Raw genomic sequence first — 26,489 nt, forward strand, 5'->3', positions numbered from 1 at the left:
GGGGGTGGAGGGTAGTCCGTTTAGCGTGCAATCGACTCGGGATACTTATAAGATACTACCATGATTTTTTCTGATTTTTTGGTCCAAAAATAAATTAGGCCATAAACCGGCCTTACCGACCCTCCCCCTTTAAAAAGTTTTCAAATATTTGAAAACCTACGAAATATCTTACTCCCCTTCAATAAATTCTTTAAAATTCAAAAAAATATTATAAAATCCCATGAAATTCTATGGTATTTTTATTAATCCTAAAAAACTGATTAGAATACCTTGAGAACTGTAAAAAATCCTTACGATCATTGAAATCTTCGAAAACCTTATGAAATCCCATGGAATCTTTTACAATATCTTAAAACCTGTAAAATTGTTACATATCTTCCGAACTTCTAGAAAATTCTTTACCCTAAAATATTTCAAGTGCTTTAATATCCATTCAAATTAATAAAAATAATAAATCAAAAAAATATATATTTGAAAATTTTTTGAAATCCTTCAAGTTACGAAATTTCTCACTGCTTATGAATAAATTCTTTAAAATTCATTTAAATATGATAAAATCCCATGAAATCTAATAATGAATCTTTTAAAATATCTTCAAACCTTATAGGTCCTGTAAACTCCTGCCATATCTTCCAAAATTCTAGGAAATGATTTACAACCACATTCAAATTTGTTCAAATCCCATAAAAATATAAAACCCTAGGAAAACCCTTGAAATTGTTTTAATCTTTGGAAAATGCCTTAGAATCTTTTAAAATTTCCTAAAATATCCCGTTAAATTACTGGAACCAAATAAAAAATACTTGTAATATTTTTAAGTAACCTACATTATTTCAAACCCTTTAACATCTTTTTAAATCGTAAATTTTTTTAAAGCTCTTGAAAGTGCCAAGGTACTCGAAAAAATAACTTCAAATATTTAAAATCCTTTGCTCTTTTTTTTAATTGATTCTCACGATCAAATAAATAAAAACTTTAACGAGTTAAAAAAATTCATTGAATTACGTTAATTTAGAAGAATTCAATTGAATTTAAAATGTTCAAAAGAATTCTGGGTGAATTACAAAAAATAATTTTAAATCTCTTCAAATCTTTGAAACCCTATGATATACCTGACTTTAGAAAAAGAGATTCTTTAAAAACCACTAAATTATTATTAATTTCCGTGAAATTCTAAGAAATCTGGTGATATTTTCTGAAATCCTGGAAAATTGGTTAAACTACCCTGAAAGCTTTAAAAAAACCATTATAATCATTAAGATCCTCGGACGCCTTATAAAATAACGCGAAATCTTTAAAAATATAATAAGAAATTATATATCCTGTAAAATCGTTCCATGTTTTCCGAAATTCCCTAAAGTATTTCAAATCCTTTGTAACACTACAAAATACCTCACTTCTCATGAATAAATTCTTTAAAATCCAGTAAAATATTATAAAATCCTAATGAAATTCTATGATGATATGGAAAATATTCTATGATATAGAAAATGTATTGAAATACCTTGATACCTTTAAAATCCCTTAAAATCGTTGAAATCCTCGGAAATCTTATAAAATCCTGTGAAACATTTTAAAATATCTTAAAAATTTATTGGACCTGTAAAATTGTTCCATATGTTTCGAAATTCTACCAAATGCATCATCCTGAAATATTTCAAAGGTTTTGAAATCCCTTAAAATGAAAAAAATTAATTTATTATTCCTTTGAATCGTTTAAAGTTCCTTAAAATATTTCAGATTAAAAGCGCTTTAAAAATGCCTTAGAAGTTTTTAAAATAACCTAAAAGCTTTAAAAACTCTTCAAATTATTGAAATTTATTAAAAATCTCTCGGAATATTTAAAAATACCCTAAAAATAGGGTATTTTAGCGACCTTAACTGAATTCAGGGTACAATAGGGGATATAGGGACCGTTTTGTGAGACTTTAAATTAAATAACAGGGTTGCTACTAAATCCCAATTTTATTATTTTTAAATTCCCTCAACAATTTTTCATTTTCCCTGGCCGTTCTAAATTTTTCATTCATATATAAATACATATGTTATATAAAATTACATATGACAGATCAATAATGTTAATGAAAAAAAAGTTTAATTTCTAAATTTGTTTTAAAGGCCTCCATAGGTAAAAATCACACAGAATTTCATAAGAGATCAACAAACTGTTAAATTTTAAATCCAAAAAATGAATTTTTAAAATGAAGTTGAATTTCGCCGACAGAAATATGAATTTAACGCCAAAATATTTGGATTGTCAAGTTAAAAAAGAAGCGTTTTAAACAAAAAAAAAATGAAGTTTTAAAAAAACTTAACCAAGAAGATGAAGTTTCAACTACAAATGACCAAATTTCAACCAAATATGAGAATTTTTAACTTAAAAAGATACATTTTCCATAAAAATAAGAATAGTTTTATTTTCTATTAAAAAAAATTAAGCTTCAATGAAAAACATGAATTTTTAACCAAAAAGTGAAATTTTGAATAAAATAAATGAATTTTCAACCAAATAATATAATTTTTAACAAAAAATGTGGATTTTCGACCAATTATGAAATTAAAATTTTCAGTTAAAATGAAAACGAATTTTCAATAAAATATTTACATTTTTAACCAAAGGAATGATTTTTCACCCCAAAAAGATAAAATTTTAACCAATGAGATTGCTTTTCTACTAAAAAAATAAGAATTGTCAACAAGATATTTGAATTCAGAACCAAAACAGTTGAACATTCATCTAAAAAAGGTCAATTTTGAACGTGAAATGAAATAGTTAATTTTTTAGTGAAAAGAATTAATTTTTAAACTAATAAATGAATTTTTAACGACGAAGATTAAATACCTGCCAGAAAAGACGATGTTTCAACAAAATATTTGAATTTTCAGCTTAAAGAAATCAATTTTTAACAAAAAATAGAATAGTTAATTTTCAGGTAAACGAATTAAGTTTTAATTAATGAAATGAATTTTAAATTAAATAATAACATTTTCAACGCAAAACATTAGGTTTCTACTATAAACATTATTTTTCTACGAAAAGTTATGAATTTTTAACAAAGCACGTAAATTTTTAACCAAATTAGTTGAATTTTTGACAAAAAAATATGGAACATCGACCAAAAGTGAAAGTTGAACTTGCAGTTAGAAAAAAAATAGTTACATTTTGAAACAAAGAAATTAAGTTTTAGCCGAAAAAATGAAGTTCAACAAATGAGATTGCTTATTTATACTGAAAAAGGCGAATTTTCAACGAAAAAAATGAATTTTTAACCAAAACAGTTGAATTTTTACAACTAAAAGTGCAAATTTTCAACTTAAAATAGAACACATAAATATTTAGTAAAATACATTTTTTTCAACCATATAAAATGAGTTTTCGACCAAAGAAATTCATTTTCAACCAAGAAGATGCAATTTACGCCAAGAATATTAGTATTCTACGACAAAAGACAATTTTTCAACTAGACATAAATTCTCAACCGAATAGTTGAATTTTCAACTGAAAAACATCATTTTTCAACTAGACATGAAGTAGTTCAGTTTTCGATTGAAACAATTAATTTTCAACTGAAAAAAAAGAAAATTTTCAACTAAATAGTTAAATTTTCAACCAAAAAAGGTGATCTCTCAACGAAAAATGTAATATGCATATGATATCTCAACGAAAAAAGATTTTAATTTTTAACCAAAAAGAGTTCAACTCCACACATAAAAATTTCAACAAAAAAGAATTATTCTCAATGAAAAAGTTGCAGTTTCAGCGAAAAAAGATCAAATTTCTACGATAGAAGATAAATTTTTATACCATAAAGACGAATTTTCAAACAAGAAAGATTTTTGAGGTAACAAAAAAAATAGTTTCATTCAAAATGTTGAATTTTAATGCCAAATTTTCAACAAGATAATACAATTTAAAACAATATAATAACAATTTTAACCACATGATGAATTCTCCACCAAAAAAATCATATAATTACACGTTTGCAAGGCTTACTTGTTATTAACATATTTTCTTTCCAAAATCCTATTTTACTAAGATGCAACTCAGTAAAATACCCTGACTGTTGCAGGTTTTCCTTGACTTTCCCTGACTAGTTTTGAATTTTCTGACGTTGCAGAATTCCCTGACCTATAGCAACCATAAATAAGTATCGTATTTGACTTTTAAACTTACGCCAATATAAACTTTTTAACCGTTTGTATTGCATTTCCATCTTCGGAGGCTCGGCGTTTAAGAGGCCCTCCGGGTGTACCCGGAGGCATTTGTCCATTTCCTGGCACAGATGGCATTGAGGGAACTCCGCAAATTCCCAGTGGATCGGTGATTGGATCAAACTAAAAGAAATTTCATTTTCTTATGTTTAATAATTCCAAGGATTTTCCAGGTATTGGTTTTCGCGAGTTTATTACAAATAATGTTCTTTTTAGTTTATAGGAGTTTAATTAATATTACAAGATATTCTTATATATTTTAGTATGATAGATTAAATAAATAAGTAATAACGCTAAAAACAAAATTAATCATTTCTGGAATCTGCCTCTAATGTACACGAATTTGAATAAAATTCAAGCACATTTTTATTTCATGTACTTATAATTATATATTTAGGTGAAATAATGTAAGGACTATATTAGAAATTAATTTAAACCGCCTCAAATTTCTAATTTTTCAAGTGGAAATTTATATTTACAAAAAGATACACGAATTTTTAACCAAATTGTTGAATTTTCAAACAGAAGGATTAATTTTCTACCAAAAACACGATTTAAAAAAAAAAACATTAATTCTCAATCAAAGAGTGGAATTTTCAACTGAAAAAGATCAATTTTCAAAAAAATAGCTGAATTTGGAACTGAAAAATATCAGTTTTCAACCAAAAATGTAATAGTTAAATTTTCGGTTAAAAAATTATTTTTCCACGAACAAAAATTAAATTTTTTAAACAAATTTAATTAAACTTTTAACCAAGTAGTTTTATTTTCAACGAAAAAGAAGAAGTAATTACTCAAATATAACACCGACACACAAAAAAAGTGTTCTATCCGGCGGACTACACCAGTATATCTATATGTTTTTGGGGTCGCTAAATCCGATCTGGGGTTCAAACAATCCATTTGGCTAATATTTTTTCGAAAAACGCAAAAATAGACACAAAATCGATGAAAACAGCAATTTTTGGTGTATATTTTCGTAAATAGAAAAATATATTTCCATACCCTGTGATGTTAATAAGCACATCTTTAAGTTTTTGGGGTCGCTGAATCCGAACTCGCTGTCCGAATAACCCAGTTGAATCATATTTTTTCGAAATACGCAAAAATAGACGTAAAATCGACGAAAACAGCGATTTTTTATGTATATTTTTGCAAAAAACAATGTCTGCATGCCCGGTGGTCTTAATCATCACATCTATATGTTTTCGGAGTCGTTGATGAATCCGAATCCGGTGTCCAAATAACCCAGTTGGCTCATATTTTTTTTTTTGAAAAACGTAAAATCGACGAAAACCGCCATTTTTCTTATACATTTTTGCAAACAAAATTTGTTCATGCCCGGTAGTCTTAATCAGCATATCTATATGTTTTTGGGGTCACTGAATCCGATCTGGGGCCCAAATAACCCAGTTGGCTCATATTTTTCGAAAAACGCAAAAATAGACGTAAAAATGACTAAAACTTCTATTTTGCGTTTTTCGAAAGAAAATCAGCTAACTGGGTTATTTGGACCTCGGATTCGGATTCAGCGACCCCAAAATCATATAGATATGCTGATTAAGACCACCGGGCATGAACAAATTTTGTTTGAAAAAATATACAAGAAAAATGGCGGTTTTCGTCGATTTTACGTTTTTCGAAAAAATATGAGCCAACTGGGTTGTTTGGACACCGGATTCAGATTCAACGACTCCGAAAACATATAGATGTGCTGATTAAAAGCACCGGGCATGCAGACATTGTTTTTTGCAAAAATATACATAAACAATCGCTGGTTTCGTCGATTTTAGGTCTATTTTTGTGTTTTACGAAAAAATATGAGCCAACTGGGTTATTTAGACCCCAGATTCGAATTCAGCGACCCCAAAAACATACAGATATGCTGGTACAATCCGCCGGACAGACCACTTTTTTGTGCGCCGGTGTAATGAATATTTAATACAAAGTAGGAAGTTAATATTCTAGCAAGAAAGAAGATTAGAAAAAAAAGATATGCACTTTTAACAAAAAAGTTGAATTTTCAACTAAAAGACCAATTTTTAACCAAACACTTAATTTTCAACCAAACTAACGGATTGCCAACTAAAATGATAAATCTTGATCTGGAATAGATGAATTTTTGAGACAATATTTAAATTTTTAACCAAGTAGTTTTATTTTTAACTAGAAAGATGAATTTTTTACAACAAAGATGATTTTTCGAAAAAATACATGAATGCCCAACGAAATATTTGCATTATCAAACACAAAAACCCAAATTTTCAAATAGTTCAATTGTAAACTAAAAAAGATCAAGTTTCAACCGAAAATGGAATAGAAGAATCATTTGGAACCAGGAAGAATTATACGTAAATTAAATGAATATTAAATGAAAAAGATAAACTGTCAAAAAACAATTGAATAGCTAAATTTTCCGTTTTCATTCTTTAACTAAAATCATTAAATTTCCAACAAAAACACTAATTTTCAGCCCACAAAATAGTTTTCTAACAAAAGTCAAGACTTAAAAATAAATATAATTTTTCAACCAAGTGCTAAATTGTTATATTTTCAGTACAAACATTTTGTTTCATAAAAAAAAAAACAGACGAATTTTCGAATAAAATTATGAACCTTTAACAATAAATGAATTTTTAACAGGAGAGTAACTGTCAACGGAGTAATTAAATCTTGATTCGAAAGAGATTCATTCGGAACAAAAGATGCATTAGTTGATGTTTCAACCAAAGAAGCTTTCAATTTTTAATAACAAATAATGAAATGCAACCGAAGAATATTTAAATTTCGAATGAAAAATAATTAAAGTCAACCAAAAAGAATGTATTTTCTATGAAGACTTGAATTTTCAACTAAACCCGATCAATTTTCAACTAAAAACAGAATAGTTAAACTTTCAGTAAAAAAAAGTGATTTCAAACAAAATAAAGTTTCATTCAATTTAATTTACAATTAAAAAAAAAATTAAGTACGCTCTCGAGAAAATTCTCTGAATTTAAAAAACTTTTCCTTACATTTCCAGGTAGGATGGACATCCTGAGAGAGGTTTTTAATCAATAAGATGTTAAATTTTTGGATCGACTGATTTCCGGTCAAATGCTTTTACTGCGAAGCTTTTACCACTAACCTGAGGTTTTAACGACGGCATCACCCACAATGACTCTCCAGTCAATTTATTCCAGAAATAAGGCCGATTTTCTCGCTTACTCCAAAACTTCTTCCATCCTTGTTGTTGAAGTTCGATGGACAGTTCCGGCTCTGCAAAAGCATTTAACATTGGAGCCTGTGAAAGAGAAATAAAATTGATGTTAGATTTTCATATAATTATGACCAGTTCAATTAAATTAGGATTTTTTTGGTTTATGTCCTGACTTTTTCATAAAATGAAAACGCAAATTTGCGGCACGTAAAGTAACAGCAATGAGAAAGAAGTGAGTGAAAAGTAAAAGAAAAGTGAAAAAAAGAGTAAGAAGAATTAATATTTTATTCAAATTAGATATTTCCGGTTTGAAAATTCAACTATTTTATAGAAAATTCGTTTTTCTGAAATAAAAAATCCGAATTTTCGAATTTCGATGAATTAAGAAAACTATTTTGTTAAAAATTCGTGTTATTTTTTGTTAGGAATTAAGTTTTTAAACTAAAAATATAACTATTACGTGTTTGATAACAAATTTATCCTTTTTATTTGAAAATTTATATATGTTGTAGAAAACACGCCTTCTCAAAAGAAAATGATTCTTTATGGTTGAAAATTCATCTTGCGGATCAAAAATTAAATCTTTTCATTCAAAATTCATCGTTTCATTCTTCATGTAGATTCATCGTTACAGTTAACAATTAATTTATTTGGCTACAAATTTAATAATTTTGTTATTTTTTTATTTATTTTTAATTTAAATTTCTTCTTCTTCAGTTATAAGTTCAACTATTTCAATGAAAATCCATGTATGTTGTTGAGAAAACAATGCACTTTGTTGAAAATTTGTATTTTGTGATAAAATAATAATCTTCTTGTTGATAAATTTATCTTTTTGTTCGACAACTAATTTTTTTGTTTGAAAACTGAAATATTTTGTTTAAAAAAATGTTTGATAGTTGAAAATTAATGTTTTTAACTGTAAACGTAACAAAACCATTTTGGGTTAAGTTTTTTTTTTAGCTAAAGACATTTTTAACTGAAAACATAACATGTCCATTTTCAGTTAAAAATCAATCTTTCTTAGTTGAAAATTCGTCTTTTTGGAAGAAAATGAATTTTCATGGTTGAAAATTCATCTTCTTAGTCGAAAATTCAACTATTTAATTTAAAATCCATTCTTTTTTTTAAAGATTTATTATTATAGTTGAAAATCTATTTCTTTGGAGAAAAATTGAAAAGTTTTGTTAAAAATACTTCTTTTTTTTTATTTATTTTTTTTCTGCAGTAGAAAACCTAACTATTTTGTTAAAAAATGATTGGTTTGACTGATAGTATAACTATTCCATTTTTGGTTCTTATTTATCTTTTTAAATTGGAAATTCATGTATCTAAAAAAAAAATGCCTGGGCGTTACATTTTCTTTCGGTTAAAAATTTATCTTTTTTATGAAAAATTAATCTACTGGTTTAAAAATTAATTTTTTGTATTAAATATTTCGTATTTTATTACAAAATCCATACCGTTTGGTACAAAATTAATCTTATTGGTTGAAAATTGATTTTTTTGATCAAAAAATAATTTCATTGGTCAAAAATTAAACCTTAAAGAAAAACGTATCACGATTAGGAGAAATAAAAAATTGGTCAAGGAAAAGTCAGCTTGCAGGGGTTGAGAAGTCAAATAATGTCCTGATTTTCCGATCAAGCCATCTGGCCAAAATAATTCAATCTTAATAAAAAAAATTACAGCAGTTCCATAGTTCAATTTTAGGTAAAATTCTAATTAAAAAGGGATTTAATGTATTATTAGGAACTTTTTTATCTTCGATGGACATGAGAAAAAGATGAAAGATCTTCTAGTTAACAGCTAAATTATTTAGTTGAAAATTTAACAACTTTGGTTGAATTTTTTTTGTCTGAAAAATCTTGTTTGGTTGAAAAATCAACTGTTTTGTTGAAAATAAAAAAAATGTTGTTAAAAATTCATCCTTTTTGTAGAAAAATCTTCTGTTTCTCTGAAAAAATCTACAATTTTGTTAAAAATTCGTCTTTTTGGGTTGAGAATTCATAGATCACATGTCCTATGCAAAAAGACTCATTTGAAGAAGAAAATTCTGCCTGAAAATTGACTTCGAGTTCTTGCAAGCATGTAAAAAAAAAGCCTTTGTGTTTGCGACCAACGTTTCGAAAGCACGGACGGTTTTTTTTTAAGAAAGCAATTTAGCATATATTTGTAAAATCATCAAAAAATTTTTTTGACAGAAATATAGGTTAATTTCAATAAACAAAAAACATGCTTTGTTATCTTTGACGAATGTTTACACGCGCAGTGCTTCCAAAACCTTGGTCGCAAACATATAGGCTTTTGTTCTACTTCCTAGCACTGCAAGACCCCAAAATCAAATTTTACGTAGCATTTTTTCCCCGAATTTCTTAGAACGCCTGGATTATCAAACACAATCACACAAAGGTAAGCTATTTTGTTGAAAATTTTTATTTTCGGGGTGAAAATTCGTCTTTTGTCTGTAAATTTCATTTTTCAATTGTTTTTTTTTTCTTGACTGAAAAATCTTTTTTGATTGAAAATTCCACTCCTTACTTAGACCTTGAACCACTTTCTTAAAATTTCGTGTTTCTTAGGTTAAAAATTAATTTTTAAACTGATAATTAAAATTTTTGTTGAAAAATTAACTAATTGGTTAAAAATTAGTCGTTTTTATTGAAACTTAAACAATTTGGTAGATAAGTAAACTGTCTGGTACAAAATTAAACTGTTACGAAAATGTAACTACTCCACTGTTTGTTAAAAATTGATCTTTTTAGTTTAAAAATTCAACATCTTAGTTAAAAATTGGACAGCTTTCTTACAAATTCGTCTTTCTTTGGTTAAAAATTAGTGTTTTAAACTGACAATTTTAATATTTTGTTGAAAAATTAACTAATTGGTTAAAAATTAACTTTTTTTTTTGGAAAATTAGTCGTTTTTATTGAAGATTCAACTGTTACGAAAATTTAACTACTCCACTGTTTATTGAAAATTTATCTTTCTTAGTTTAAAAGTTCAACTATATAGTATAAATTAAACTGTTTTCTAGAAAATTCATTTTTTTTTATCGAAAAATAATTATTTCCAGTGAAAATTAAATACTCCAGTTTCTGTTAAAAATTGATCTTTTTAGTTTAAAAATTCAACATCTGACTTGAAAATTAAACTACTTTATTACAAATTCGTGTTTCTTTTATTTAAAAATTAGAGTTTTAAACTGACAATTTAAATATTATGTTGAAAAAATAAATATTTGGTTGAAAATGAATTTTGTTGTTGAAAATTAGTAGTTTTTTATTGAAAATTCAACTGTCTGGTATGAAATCAAACTGTTACGAAAATTTAACTACTTAACTGAAAACTAATTCTCTAAAATTAAATTGAACTACTCCATTTTTGGTCGAAAATTGATCTTTTTAGTTCAAAAATTCAACTATATGGTAGAAATTAAACTGTTTTTAGAAAAATCGTTTTTTTTCCTTGAAAAATAATTCTCTCCAATTAAAATTAAATACTCCAGTTTCTTTTAAAAATAGATCTTTTTAGTTTTAAAATTTAACTACTTTCTTAAAAATTCGTGTTTTAAACTGATAATTTAAATATTTTATTGAAAAATTAACTAATTAGTTAAAAATTAACTTTTTTCTTGAAAATTAGTCGTTTATATAGTATAGATTAAACACTTTATTCTAGAAAAATCTTTTGTTTTGAATTCGACAACCTTCATAAAAAATTAAACAAATAAGTTTATGAATATGAAAAAAATTTCACTGAATTCAGTCAATTTAAAATGAGCTTAGAAAAATTAAAAGGATTTCAAAATAATTCATAAAATGCTCAAGAATTTAAGATTCGTTTAAAAGACTTTAGGATCATTTATAAAAAAAAATAACTTTAAAAGAAGAATTCAAGGTGAATTCCAAAAAATAATTTCAAATCTTTTTAAATCTTGGACATTCCCCTAATTTTTAACCAAAAAAGAGTTACTAATGACTACAAAACAATTCAAATAAGTTGAATTTTTTTTAATAAAAAAAATCCATTTCAGAAAATTTGAGTGAATTTAGAGGAATTTAAGGGAAACGCGAAGAGTTCGATGAAATTCATAAAAAAATCAAACTGAAATTAAAAAAAAAAATCAAGTAAATTCAAGACAATTAAAAAACATGAAGAAATTAATTGAATTGAGTAAATTTGTAATACGTTTAGAATAATGAAGGAGAATTGAAAATGATTTGAAGAAACGCCTAAGAATTTATTATAAGTTTGAATAAAGACTTCAAGATAAATAAAACCAAAACCTTGGAACAATTCACTGAATTGAGTAAAATTGCAGTTTAAAAAGTGCATTATAAATATATTCATATCACTCACTTCTTGTGAACACATTTTCTCTCTTGAACATACTTTTAAATTGTTTAAATTTCTTGAAAATGCTTCGAAAACCTTAGGTCCAATTTAATCAAAACTTTTAAACATTAAAAAAATCCACAAGAATTAAAAGTGAATTCCAAATAACTTCAAATCTTTAAACCCCTTCAAACTACCTTGCTTCTCTTCAATATATACTTTAAAATCGACTAAAATATTTTTAAATCCCGTGAAATTCTAAATTTGTATTTTATGAAACCCTTGAAAATGTATTAAAATACAATGAGAGCTTTAAAATACCTTAAAAACATTTTAATACTAGGATTATTATGTCTCATGAATCTTAAAAATTGAATTAAAACCTTGCAAAAAGGGGGGAAATTATGTAAAAATTCTGGATTTTATGAGTTTAATTTTCAAATTTAAGGTGGAAGAAAGGGGGAAAAAGTAAAAAAGGGGACGGACGGTGATAAAATTTTGCAACTTTAGCCGGGGGGGGGGGGGGCAACGGACGATTTCAAATTCCCACCTATTTCCCTGTTTTTTTTCGGTCAAATTTTTTATTTTCCCTGTCAACTAAAAGTAACATAGTTATATTTTCCACAAAATGCAAACATTTATTTTAATTCATGACGTTCACTCTAAACATCCTTTAACACAAAAAAGGAAAAAGTAGAAAATATAACTTTTTACAAAAAATGAAATAGGCATAGTTAAATTTTTAACCAAAAAGACGAATTATCATTTAAAATAATGAATGTTTAACTGGAACACTTAAATTTTTACAAAAAAGATGATTTTTCAAACCAGAAGATTAATTTACTAAAAATTAACAACAATGCTACAACAAAATACATGATTTTTTAAAAGAAATAGTTCATTTTTAATTAAAGAAGATAAATTTTTTTAACCAAATAGTTGAATTTTGAATTAAAAAATAATAATTTTGAACCGAAAATGGAATAGTACCATTTTTTTAGTTAAAATTGGTCATTTTTGACCAAAAAATGGTCAACTAAAACTTAAATAATTAAATTTGAAGTTAAATAAATAAATGCTCAACCAAACAGATGAATTTTCAACTAAACCTATGGAATATTCAATTGGAATAAGTTAAACTTTCAGTTTAAAAAATCACTTTTCACACAAAAAAAATAAATTTCAAAAAATAGTTATATTTTCAAACAAAGTGATGAATTTTCAAATAAAATTGTAAATATTTAACTGAAATAGTTGAATTTTAAACAAGAAAGATGAATTTTGAACTGAAATGATGAATCTTTAAATTATAGTAATTCAATTTTTGACCAAAAAGATTTATTTTCCACCAATAAGATTAATTTCTACCAAAAATGACCAATTTTCAACTAAAAAAAAATAATTATCCAACAGAAAATTGACTAATTACATTTGTAGTCAAAAAATGAATGTTCAACTAAAGAGATGAATGTTTAAGTAAAAATGATTGAATATTCGAATGAAATAATAGTTATATTTTCAATTTAAACATGATATTATTTTGCGCCAAAAAATATCCAAAGAAAAAACAGGTTTTCCATCAAACATCTGATTTTTCTACCAAAGAAATAAATTTTGAATTAAAACGATCAATCTTCAACAAAAACAAAATAATTTGTTACAAAATAGTTAAACATTCAACCAAATAATTTTATTTACAAACTAAAAGATGAATTTTTAACGGAAATGGTCGTGCCGGGACGATATTTCGGGATTTTCGGATAATTCGGCAAAAGAATGTTCATTTTCTTGAAAAATAACAGCGACTCTAAATGATTGATGCATACATACACTTCTATAATGTGTACATATTAAATCTTCACAGTCGGCAAATTCCACTTATTGAGTCGGCATTTATGACAACACCCCCCAGCCCCACCATCAAAAAGCTCCCTACGCCCCTGATAATATTTGAATTTTTGACCAAAAAGATTAATTTTTAACCAAGAAAATTAGTTTGTACCAAAAAGGTGAATTTTCAACTAAAAAGGATCATTTTTAAATCCAAAATTGAATCACTAAATTTTTAGACAAAAAATGAATGTTGAACCATAGAGATGAATTTTTAACTAAAATTATAAAATATTTAACAGGAATAATAGTTGCATTTTTAGTTGAAAATAAAAATAATTGTTAAAAAAAATCCAAACAAAAAACAAGTTTTCAATCAAACAACTTATTTTTCAACAAAAAAAAATTAATTTTTAATTGAAACGATGAACCTTCAACCAAAAAAAAAAATTAATTCTTAAGAAGAGTTAAAAATGCAACCAAATACTTTTATTTACAAACTAAAATGATGAGTATTTAACTGGAATATTTTAATTTTATCGCAAAAAGATTAATTTTTCATAAAGTAGATAAATTTTCGAACAACTAGTTTCATTTCTAAATAAAAAATATCAACTTTCAACCATATGCTAGCAGTTTCATAGAAAAAAGATACATTTTCAACCAAAAATAGAATAATTATTTTTTCTGTTAGAAACCTAATTCTTAAACAACAAAAAACGCATTTTCTGCAAAACAGGTTAAACATAGTTAAATTTGTAGTTAAAAAAATTGATTTTCAACAAAGCAGTTAAGTTTTCAACCAGAGATGAATTTTCAATTACGATTATTAATTCAAAAATTCCCAATTTCAAGCGAAATTATATTTCTTTACCGAAACTCCCTATCCTAAAATAAACACGTTAAAAATTTTCTAAAATTCCCTGATTCAAGTCGGGGAGGAGTAAGCGAATAAAACGTGATGCTAAATTAGAAACAGAAGAAGTAGAAATCACTTCTAAATAGAACAAAATTATTTAACTAATGAGAACTTAAATTTTAAATCCATCAGAAGTGAATTCCCGGGTTATAAATCGAATCTCCAGTTATTTACCGGTTTTTTTTCCAAGTCAATAAAGTGCCCGGTCAAGTCGCCATCCTAACTTTGGGAAACAATGAAAATTGGTACCATAAAAAATAATCTCTTTTAAAGTGAAAATTGGGTCAAAATTCTGGATTGTAGATTTTTTCTTCTTCAAATTTAAGGTGAAAAAAATGTGGGACGGGGGCGGACTGTGATCACTGTGGTACAATTTTTAAACATACCTGCGCAACCAGGGGAGGCTGTTGTTGTAATTGCGTAAGGACAGAGCAATGCTCGACATGTTGAGGGGATGAAAGAACAGGAGCTTGCAGCTTAACGGGTGTAGGGACGATAACTTGTGTAATGTGAGGATTCGGCTCTTGTTGCAAAGGTGGATGTTGATGTTGTTGTTGTTGATGCTGAAGATGATGATGGTGCATCGACGGTAAAGGCTGCACAGATTGTGAAGTCAGCGCTTCCCAAGCAGAAGTGCTTGCCATATCCTGCTTCCCACCGCTTACTTCGTTCATTGTAAATGCGTTATTGTGAACAATGACGTAGCCTCACTGCAAATTCATAAAGTCAATTTATTATTTCATAATAATAATCGACCAGTATTCACAGCTAATATATTCCGTTCGCATCTAATAAATACTGTTCGCAGAGATGCTATTTTTTTAAATCCTGTTTTTTAAGCTTGTTCGTTTTGTTAATTAAAAATTAGAAACACATATTTCAGGCCTAACAGTCTCCATGCGATAAAATATAGGGACCAAAGGGTACTTTTTCAGGGTGGCCGTTTTAATCGACGAAATAAATTCCCGGTCATTCCCCGGTTCGCAAACATTTTTCACAGTCAATGAAATTTAAAAAATGGAACACTAAAGCTACAAAATTTTCCACTTGAGGTAATAAAAACTGAGCTTTAAATAAAAGCACTCAAAGTGGAATTGTTAAATTGTGAACTTTTAAAATTGAAATTTAAAAGTTTCTAATTAAAAAATTTTGTATTCAAATGCTCAATAATTTATGCGTAAAAAATTGAAGGTACTAACATTGTTCAATAAAGAAATATAAATCCACGTTATCATTTTCAATGCTCTAAATTAAAAAATCAATCAATGAACTTTAAAATTTTCAAAATTATATAATTTTTAGAAATTTTAAGCTAGAAACATTAAATATTGAAAAATTGCAAAAAATTTTAACTGAACACTTCTTAAATTAGAATTTAAATTATTTTCTTTTTAAATAGTTTAAAAATCCTTGGAAAGCTTCAACATTTTATTTCGAAATGTTGAGAAATCTAGAAGTTGTTTTAAATTTGTTTTAAGCTTAAAATTACAATAGAAATTTTTTAAGAAGTTCTAAATATCTGTCAACATTATTTAAATTTTTTCTACAATTTTCAGAAAATCCTGTAAATTTTATAATATTTCTTTACAATTTAGATGCATAAATAACAATTGAACATTTATTATTTGTAGGCGAAATTTGAGTAATTTTAAGAGAAATGTAGAAGTTTTGAAACTATTCAAACTTAATGTAAAATTTGAAATGATAGCCTAATATAAAACAAAATGTAGATTTTCGCAAATTTTAAACAAAAAATTAGATTATTTTCAAGAATTGTGAAAGGCTTCGAAAGAATAAAAACATTTTCTTAAGATTCATAGGCAACTTAAAAATAATTTTTCATGTTGAAAAATTATTTTAACACAATATTTAAAAAGTTTTTCAAAGATTTAAACAAAATTTTCAATAAAGATTCTAGGAGATTTTAAGAAAACTTTCTAAAATTTGCATGATAATTTGTAATCTTTTTAAAACTCCTAAATATCTCTTAAAATTACTCAAATTTTTTCTACAAATGTTGATTTGTAAATTATACATAAAAAATTTTTAATTTCACTTACAAATTAAGCATTTTTCAAATACAACAATTAAAATTGTAACGTTGAAAGTTTAAAGGCTCTTAGAAATTTTAACGATTCCAAGTTTTTTATGCCAAACAATTCAGTTAAAGATTCTCTACTTTTAAATATTTGGTTTCAATTTTTATTATTATGAAGTTATTTTTAAGTTGAAAATAGTTTATAAACTTTCGTTCACAAGTTCACATTTGTTTAATAACTAAGACTTTCAAATTGAAAAAGTTTAAGTTTTAACGTTGAAATCTTAAAATGCTTAGATTTTGAACTGTTTTAAAATCGTTTTGTCAAATCGTTTTTGTTCACTTTTTATTACTTAAAGTACAGATAAATTTGAAAAAAAATTCTTTTATTAAAACAAAATATTTTTCATTAAAAATTTTCAAAATCAAAGGCTTTTATTTTTTATTGTTCAAGTCTTTAAAAAAGCATTTAAAAATTCTTTAAATTAAAATGCAAGCTCAGAAATAAAAATTTCAAATGGAAAATCTAGAATCACGCATTGTAAGCTAAGTAATAGCATAAGTGAACAACATAACAATTCCACCAATTATTTTAAAACTGTTAAAATCGAACGTGGACAGATTTTTCTGCTACAAATTTGTAAAATTCCTGGTCAAAAAAATGCACTGTCATTTCCCGGTCCAGCCGCCACCCTGAAAAAATTCCATTGATTTCCGTAAAATTAAAATGATTTTATAGGAATTTAAGGTAAACAAGAGTTCGATAAAATTCATAAAAATTCAAGGAGATTAAAAAAAATGAAATGAATTATATGAAAAAACTTAGTTGAATTCAAAAATTTTGAAATGAGCTTGAAAATCCAAGTCAATTCATAAGAATTTAAAGAAAATGCCTAAAAATTCAGGCGTGTGATAGACTACAGGACCAATCAAATAAAAACTTTTTTAAAATCAAAAAAATCCATAGAATTAAGTAAATTTAGAAGAATTCAAGTAAACTAACCAAATTCTAGAGAATGGCAAGGAGTTAAAAAACAATTTACATTTATTTAATGAGAATTCAGAGTTATAAAAAAAATAATTTAAATGAATTGGAAATAATTTAAAAAATCGAAGAAACGCCATTGATTTAAGTAAAATTGATAAATTAGAGGAATTTAAGGTAAATGAGAAGAATTCGATAAAATTCAGAAAAAATCAATCTAAATTTAAAAATCAGTCAAGTGAATTAAAAATAGTTAAAAAATGTTTTAAAAAATCGTTGAATTGAGTATGTTTGAAATGAGATGTGAAAAATTAAGGAGAATTTCAAAGAATTTGATGAAATTCCTAAGAATTTAAGATGGGCTTTGATGTTTTCAAGATGAATTAAACCAATTTTTTTTAATCCATTGAATTGAGTCAATTTCAAAGAATTCAAATGAATTAAAAATAATTCAGGATAAATTAATACGAATTCTGGGCGAATCTCAAATGATTTCAAGAAACATTTGAGAATCTCTGGAAATCTTTGCAACCCTACCAGGGTTGCTACAAGAGCCTGGTTACAAAATTCAATGACTTTTCCAGGTTTTCCAGGTATAATTTTGAAAAAAATCAAGGTCTATTTTTTTTTTAATTTAGCCAATTAAATTGAATTGTAACAAATTATAATGCAATGATAGTGATTTATAAATAACTTTTATTGAATTCAAAACAATTTTTAATAATATTATTGTCAAAGTGAAAAAAAAGTATTCTGTAATTATAACCAGATTTTTTTTTTGTTATTACTTTATGAACAATTATAGTCGAACTGTGTATGCAAAGATTAGAATTTATCGAAATTTCATCAGTTCACGAATTTCTTCTTTAACATCTTTCAGTTTTGTTTGCTTTTCCCATTAAATCTTCCATTTCTTTTCATTTAATTCTTACACTTTGCCTGATATTTCCCTTTTCCTTAAGTTTTCTTGTCTAATTTTCAAATACAGAATTCGCTATAAAATTCTAATTTATTAGGACTTTGAAATAGAGACGATTAAAAAATATTCCGTCTTTTTGTCAAAATTCCATGACTTGTGCAGGTTTTCAAGTCATTTGTTTTAAATTTCATGACTTTTCCAGATTTATAAAACACTTTTTTTTTAATTCCAGGACTTTTCCAAGTCTTGTAGCAACACTGCCTGCGAAATTCCTCACTTTTTGTGAGGAATTCTTTGAACTTAATATTCCAAAGTCTTTGAAATCCCTTTAAATTATTGAGATAAATAAAAAAATTTGGTAATCGTTTACAAGGTCCTAAAGGTTTTGAAAATGCCAATAAATTAAAAAATATATACCTTAAAATATTTCAAATCCTTTGATGAATTTATCAATTGAATTTAAATTTTTTTAAAGAATTCAGGATAAATTAATAAGAATTCAGGATGAATTCCAAAAACTAATTTCATCAATCTTCAAATCTTTGGAATCCTACGAAATATCTGACTTCTCTTGAATACATTCTTTAAAATCCACAAAAATATTATTTAAACCCATGAAATTCTATGAGATCCGGCGATATTTCCTGAAAGCCTGGACAATTCTTTATTCTAAAATAATGCAATCGCTTTGAAATCCCTTAAAATTATTAAAAATTTCTAGGAGTCTTGTGGCATTCCCTAAAATAGTTAAAATCGTTTAAAATATATTCCGAAACTCTAGAAAATTGTATATCTTAAAATATTTCAAACGCTTTGAAATCCCCTCAAATTTATGTAATTAATTAGTGCTAACTTGGAATTTTTTAATTCTCTAAAATATTTCAAATTAAAAGCTCTTAAGAATGCTTTAGAAGTTTTAAAAATACCCTGAAATATTTTAACAGAATGTAAGAAAAATAGGGTACTATATTAACCAAGTCTTGAAAATAGGGTATTTTAGGGATCTCTACTGTGAGGTCTGATATTTGTCAAATTAAAGCGTATTCAATTTATAATAATATACCTCAAAGTCTTTGAGATCAATTTTAAATCTTCGAAATTATACAACAAAATGAAATTAATAATCAGTAATTAATATTTTTGAAATAACTAAGAAGCCTTTAATCTTCTTGACTTCTATGTTAGTTTCAGTAAAAATAATGAAATTGCTCAAATCTATTACAATTACAATTTTTTAATTTTAAGCATGAGTGAAGTATTTAACATTTTTAGTTTATTATATAAAAAAGTCAGAATTATTTGAAACATAAAAGTTGTACGGCTTCCCTATTTTTCTATTTTAAAAAATTGTAAATTGAACAATTTTATATCTTACTTAATCAAATTAGAACTTAAAAATTTCAACATTAAATTAATTCAAAGTCGAATCGTTTAAAATTAAATAACTTTCAATCGAAAGCATTTAAAACAGAATAATTTTACATTGAAATGTTGAAAATGGTTTGGTTTAATTTTTAAATCTCTAGCTTTTTGGTTGAAAATTAATCATTTTTGTTTGAAAATTCAACTACTTGGTGGAAAATTGATCTTCTTGGATGAAAATTCAACAGTTGAATTTTCTAGATGAATTTGCTACAAAATCCAACAGTTTACTTATCATTACACGAATTTTCTACAAACGTCTAATGTTAAAACTTCGACAGACGAATTTTTAAGCCAAATTTTCTAGAAAATGTAACAGTTGAATTTTCAACAGAGGAATTATTCTCAAAATTCAATTTTTGCAACTATCTCAAGAATTAAAAGTCGACCATATTCAAATCTGGAACGTTTAGAATTTGAATTTTTAAAATTCGAAATGCTGAGAAATGGTACAATATCACATTTATAGCTTTCAAAATTAAAAATTGACATTTTTCAAATCTTAAAAATTAGCTTTTGAATTTACCAAGCCCATTGATAAATTAATCTGGGAAAAAACTATTTTTTTTTACTTAAAATATTTTTTTGGTTGAAATATCAACTATTACATTGTTTGTTGAAAATTCATATCTTCAGGTTGTAAGTTTACCTACTTTCTTAACTTGATTTTTTTTTGTTTAGATATCCATAATTTTTGTTAAAAATTCATTTTTTTGTTTTTAAAAATGCTTTTTTCCTACTGAAGAAATTAAATATTTTATTTCAATTTATTGAATAATTATTTTTGGTAGAAAATCAAACTTCTTGGTTGAAAATTTCACCATTTTGTTAAAGATTTACATATTTTGTTCAAAAATTCTTATTTTCTTGTAGAAAATTAATCTTCTTGGTCGAAAATTCAACTGTTTTTTTAGAAAGCTAATTTGTTGTTGTTAAAAATGTAACTGTTTCATTGAAAATCTATCTTTTTTGGTTGAGGATTCGACTATTTTGTTGAAAACTGAACTATCTGGTTAAAAATTTAATTATCTGATTAAAAATGTATGTACTTTGTTGAGAATTCATCTTTTTGGTAGAAAATTAATCTTCTTGGTTGAAAATTCGTCTTTTATATAGAAAATTAATCTCTTCTGGTGGAAAGTTCGGATATTATTTTATTAAAAATGCAACTATTTAGTCATAAATTTATTTTTGTTGGCTTGAGGATTCAACTATTTTATTGGAAATTCGTATTTTTTAGTTAATTTAAAGTGTTTTTTATATACAATGGAACTTTTTAAGTGAAAATATCATCTACTGCATTTTTTGTTCATAATTAATCTTTTTTTGTTGAAAATGCGACTACTTGGTTGAAATTTGAAATACTTTGTTAATTTATAAAAACAAAAATTACTAAGATTGTTAGAAAATTGTGTAATCGCTCAGAAAAGTTTCAAATTTGACAAGAGTGTAGTGAGTCCGAGTTTTGTATTTTACAGTCCACTTTACATTTGTTTTATGTGGATAGTATTAAACGAATTTTGTGACAAACGTGAATATAGACAGATATATATGTATAAGTGAATTAATAAAAAAAAAGAATAGTTATTGCAATTTAACTATATGTATTATTATCTTGATAGAAATATTGACATTCAATTGAAAATTGTTTCAATTGCTGTAAAACGAGAGACAGGCTCTAGAATTTACATTTTTGAATATTCTAACAATTACATAAATAAGAAAAGAAAATAGGAGTTGAATAAAGACGTACATAAAACGTACTATAACTCTTATTTATTTTTACTCAGAAATGGACTTTATGGTTTAAAATGAGTATCACTTCATTCGCCATGTTTATAAAATAAAAAACAAAAACAAAAATCAGTGCAAAACGTTCTATTTTCTCTATTGTTGCTGTTAAAAATCAACAAAACGTAAAAACAGTGGTGGAATTAGAAAGTCGGTGTGAGGATAGCAACAACTTTCAAGTTTGCGCGGTTAACCTCTAATCTTTCAATAAACCTTTGACACTCATAAATCTGACAGAGAAATTAAAAAAACGGGTCTTGTGAGTATTTTTTAAACAGAAAATTGGCTTTTTAGAGTTCTACAAACCCCCTGTTTGTTTACATACCAGTCGCGAGACATCAAAATCACTTGATTACATGCGATCACTGGGAAAGTAGGTAAGCAAATATGAAGCAAAGTGGAGTGCAGACTTACCGCAATGGAATTATCCTTTAATTTACAATGAAAACATTATTAAAGTTAGAATTCTGTCATGATTTGTGAAATTTGACGCAACGAACTCCACCTGTGAGACGCCATTTGCTTGCAACTGAAAATAGAAAAAGTAGAGTCACAGAGAGAAAGCTTGATGAATGTGCGCATGTGCAATACCCGAGATTTATTTCATGTGTATGTACCTTAAGATTTACGCTGTGATGTCAGCTGGCAAGATGTCTGCAAGCCGAGGGTAGCGTTTTGAAGATTCGCCTCTTTAGTAGAAAATTTAATTATTTTGTTGAAAACTCTTTCATTTTTAAATGAAAATTTATCTTTTTTATTAAATCAACTACTTGGTTTAAAATGTAGATATCGTGAAACTCTTCTATAGCGCCTATCTTGAGGCTGACGGTGGGTGGGAACTAACTCATTATAGTCCGCTTCGCTTCTGTTTTTCCACGCCTGAGTGCTCGCCTGAGTGACAACCGCAGACCCCGCGCACCCCGCGCAGCTGCTGTTACACCTATATGCGGCGCGGCGTCAATTCTCGAAAGGGCTATTGAAGGGTTTCACTGTATTATATATTATATTGTAATCTTTGCGGTTTAAAAATTATGTTCTTGGTTGAAAAATGATTTCTCTGGTTGAAAATTAAACTTATTTGGAACATTCGTTTGTCCTTTTCTTGTAAATTTATCTCTTTCAAAAGAAAATTCATCTTTTTGGTAGAAACTTATTCATATTGCTTAAAAATTCATCTATTTTGGTTGAAAATTAGTTTCGTTCTTGTTGATAATTTAACTATTTTGGTAAAAATTAGCTTTTTGTTGGAAAATAATTGAATTATTATTATTATACCAATAAGCCATTTTCCCTTCGAGGTAGGCGTGACTCCGGTATGGGGAAAAAGAAAATTTAAATATTCGATTTTCGATTGAAAATTTATCTTTTAGTTGGCAAATAAATCGTCTGGTTCAAAATTCATATATTTTATTGAAATATCGCCTATTTTCGGTGCAAATAATTCTTTTTGTTTAAAAATTCGCCCTTCTGATAAAAAAATCATTTCTTTGGCTCAAAAATTAAATATTTTTTTGTACACTTGTTTTTGTTTTGCTTGAAATTCCATCTATTTCAGTTGAAAATTATTTTTTTTTTCCTGTTAAAATTCACCTATTCTTGATAAACAATCAATTTATTGGTTAGAAAATTAACTTATTTGATGAAAATTTTTTGTATGATGAAAATTAATTTTTTAGCTGAGAAGTGAAAATTTTAGTTTTTCTAAAAATGTTGTTGTTTCTTTGTTGAAAATTCGAATTTTTGGTAGAAAATTATTCTTCTTGTTTGAAAATTCATCTTTTTGGTTAAAGATTAATTTTGTGTTTGTTGAAAATTCAGCTATTTTTTTGAACACCTTTTTTTGGTTCAAATGGTTTCAAATGGTTGAAATTTTACCACTTTGTCCCCCCCCCCCCCGCCGAAAGTCATCTTTAAAATTAAATATTTAACTTTAATTTTTTTGTATTAGTGTCTCATTTCTCAAGAGGAAGCCTCAATGGCCTCGAAACATGTTAGATCCTTGTAGCATCAAAAAGAGGAACTAATATGAAAATTCTCAGAGTTATAGCGTTTTCAACATCTTTTTAATTAACCGAAAATCAAAATTTGAAGCCGAAAAAAGTACGATATAAAAAAAAGGCAAAAAAAGAAAAACATTTCTTTTGGAAAGCCCTACAAGGTTATTATAACCAATTTTCGGATTTTCTTCACAAATCGAAAATTCAAATTTTGATTGCACAACAAATAATGGAAAATAAAAAATTCCATTTTGTGGACAAAGTATGTAGGAAGCGAAAAAAGATAAATTAACAAAAATAGTTATCCCAAAAAAGATCTACAATTTCGTTAAGAATCACTTGTTGATAGGACGCGTACTTTTTGTTTTATTCGTGAAAAATAACGTTGAAAAAAAAATTAAATAAAAAAAATGTGTGGAAAAATGACGAAAGTTACGAGTAAAAAAAATCCAACAAAACCTATTTACAAATGTTTGTCGGAAATCGAGCGCGCAGCGCGAGTGTCACGATGAGAATGTGTACCTCAAACCCTACAGAGCTTTGAGAAAGTTAATCTTTGACTATACTTAATTAAGTAACCATTCAGAATATGAAGACGCATATAAATACTGCCATCTAAAAGAGATGTTTTTGATAAAGTTTTTTTCAAGCATTCCAAATGCAAAGAATAAATATCCGAGCGCGAAGCTCGAGGTGTAATTATGTCCATTATGTCCATTATCGATCACGAAGCGCGAGATTCAACCATCGCGCGCCGTAGGGGCGCTCAAACTTGCGAGCGAAGCGAGCCGCACAATGAGAAAGTGTTTTTGGTAAAAAATCAATCTTTTTGGTTAAAAATTCTTTTATTTGGTTGAAAATTTTAATATTTTGTTGAAACTTCTTTTTTTTAAATTATTTTTATACTAAAATTTAATTATAATATTTTTAGTTAAAAATTTATATATTTTAGTTGTAAATTCAAATATAGTGGAACTGTAAGATAGGGCTCCCTATTATAGTTCTTCCAAGAATTAACACCGCACCAGAAGTAGGAACAAAAGGTACGGCGGGGGGAAGCGATGGTCACTCAGGCGCGAACAAACAAAAAAGCCTTTACAGCCGGAGCGGAACTCTCTCAGGTTGATTCCCACCACCGCCAGCCCCAAGACCGGTACAGTCTCAGAGTTTCACTTTATATGTTTGAAAATCCATATATTTTGTTGAAAATTCGTTTTTTTGTTAAATATATTTCGCTTTGCTTATAACGTTTAAAAATACATTTATACGATTCAAAATTGAACAATTTGGTAAAAATTCGGTTTCGTTTGGTTGAAAATTAATCTTTTTCATCGAAAATTTACGTTTGTTACTTGAGAATTTTTCCTTTTTAGTTGAAAATTGATCTGTGTAGTGGAAAATTCATCGCTGTTGGTAGAAAATTATTCTTCTTGTATAGCAAGATTTAGCGCGCCTTGAGCGCGCGACTGTTGATTCTCGCGCTTCGCGCTCGATGTTATATTTATTTCGCGCTCCACGTTCAATTATGTATTTACCTCGTGCTACGCGCTCGGTCTTTATATTTTTGCACATTCTTGCGCAAACATTTTAAAATTAAGACTCAAAACATCCACCACTGTAATTTTGTTATTGTGAATTCTCTTTCGTTAAAAAAGCTTAGCTCGAGAGTTTGAGCACACCTACGGCACGCGACTGTGGGTAATCGCATTCCGCGCTTAGTCTTTGCATTTCTTCCGCACTCGGGCAGAGACCTTTTAAAATCAAAGGTGAACGGACCGACAACTGTCATTTTGTGATTTTGAACTCTCTTTTGTTAAAGCTCTTTTTGATTATTAAAAAATTGCAAAATAAAAAGCAAATTGTATTTATCATGATTATTTTTGTATTTGTTTCTTATTTTGCTCCAAAAAGTTAATTTTTTAATTTTTAATCTTATGTTTTACGATCAAAAGAAGATCTACTCGTCCTATCGAAAAATAATTAATAATAAATTTATAGATCTTTTTAGGTGAACAACTTTTGTCTGGTAATTTAAGTTCATAACTTGTGTCATTTTTTCAAACAAATTTAATATTTTTATTTAAAATGTTTTTTTTTTTACGACTAAAGCAAAAACGAACTGTCCTATCAAAAATTATAGCTCCTTTTAGGATGAACAAGTTTTGTCTAATTTTTTCTCGTAGCTTATATCGAAAAGTGATTCATTCTTAATTTGTAGTACTTTCCAGGGCGCGCAATTTGAGCTTTTACATTTTTTTCGTATCTTGCATAGTTTGACCAAAGAATGGATTTTTTTATTATTTTTGGTACGATCAAATTTGGAGTGTTCAACTTCTCGACCAAATTAAAAAAGTTGTTATCATAGTCCTGTAGGGCTTTCAAAAAGAAAAGTTTTTCTTCTCTTGACTTTTTTTCATATCATGCGTTTTTTGGCTTAAAATGTTCATTTTAGTTTGCTTCTTTGGATTTTGAAAATGCTTTAACTCTAGTAATTTTTGATTTTTCAAAAAAAGTCATTAGGGTAAATTGTTACATTTTTTGAATTCTATGAATAACCGTACAGAGAATTTTGGAATTTTTAAAAAAGTGGTCTCAAAAATATTCAAAATGTGCCCACTTTTTGAATTTTCATCCAAAATGGCTGTCTAACAAACTTGACCTTTAGTTTAGGACACTAAACGAGTGTTCCAAAGGGCCATCTAATAGATTAATTTTTTCTTAAAGTTATCGTGTTCACAGGCAGACAGAAAGGCATACAGACATACAGACACACATTCGTAAAAACCTGTTTTTCGGATTCAGGGGGTCTCAAAACGTGGACATTTGACAAAAACTGGGG

At 26.9% G+C, this 26,489-nt stretch overlaps 1 protein-coding gene across 1 annotated transcript in view; it reads right to left on the reverse strand.

Annotated features, from left to right (window-relative positions):
• The window catches only part of LOC117179934 (mRNA (2'-O-methyladenosine-N(6)-)-methyltransferase), a 47,608-nt gene that overhangs the window by 12,307 nt on the left and 8,812 nt on the right, over positions 1-26,489 (reverse strand). Inside the window, exons 2-6 of the mRNA XM_033372164.1 lie at positions 22,271-22,342; positions 22,068-22,182; positions 14,885-15,208; positions 7,340-7,495; positions 4,175-4,335 (exon numbers count right to left, since the gene is read on the reverse strand). Coding sequence (XP_033228055.1) covers positions 4,175-4,335; positions 7,340-7,495; positions 14,885-15,172 — 605 coding nt within the window. The 5' untranslated portion in view covers positions 15,173-15,208; positions 22,068-22,182; positions 22,271-22,342. The remainder of the gene's footprint in view (positions 1-4,174; positions 4,336-7,339; positions 7,496-14,884; positions 15,209-22,067; positions 22,183-22,270; positions 22,343-26,489) is intronic.

Source organism: Belonocnema kinseyi, chromosome 9, assembly GCF_010883055.1.
Source record: "Belonocnema kinseyi isolate 2016_QV_RU_SX_M_011 chromosome 9, B_treatae_v1, whole genome shotgun sequence".
Lineage (NCBI taxonomy): Eukaryota > Metazoa > Arthropoda > Insecta > Hymenoptera > Cynipidae > Belonocnema > Belonocnema kinseyi.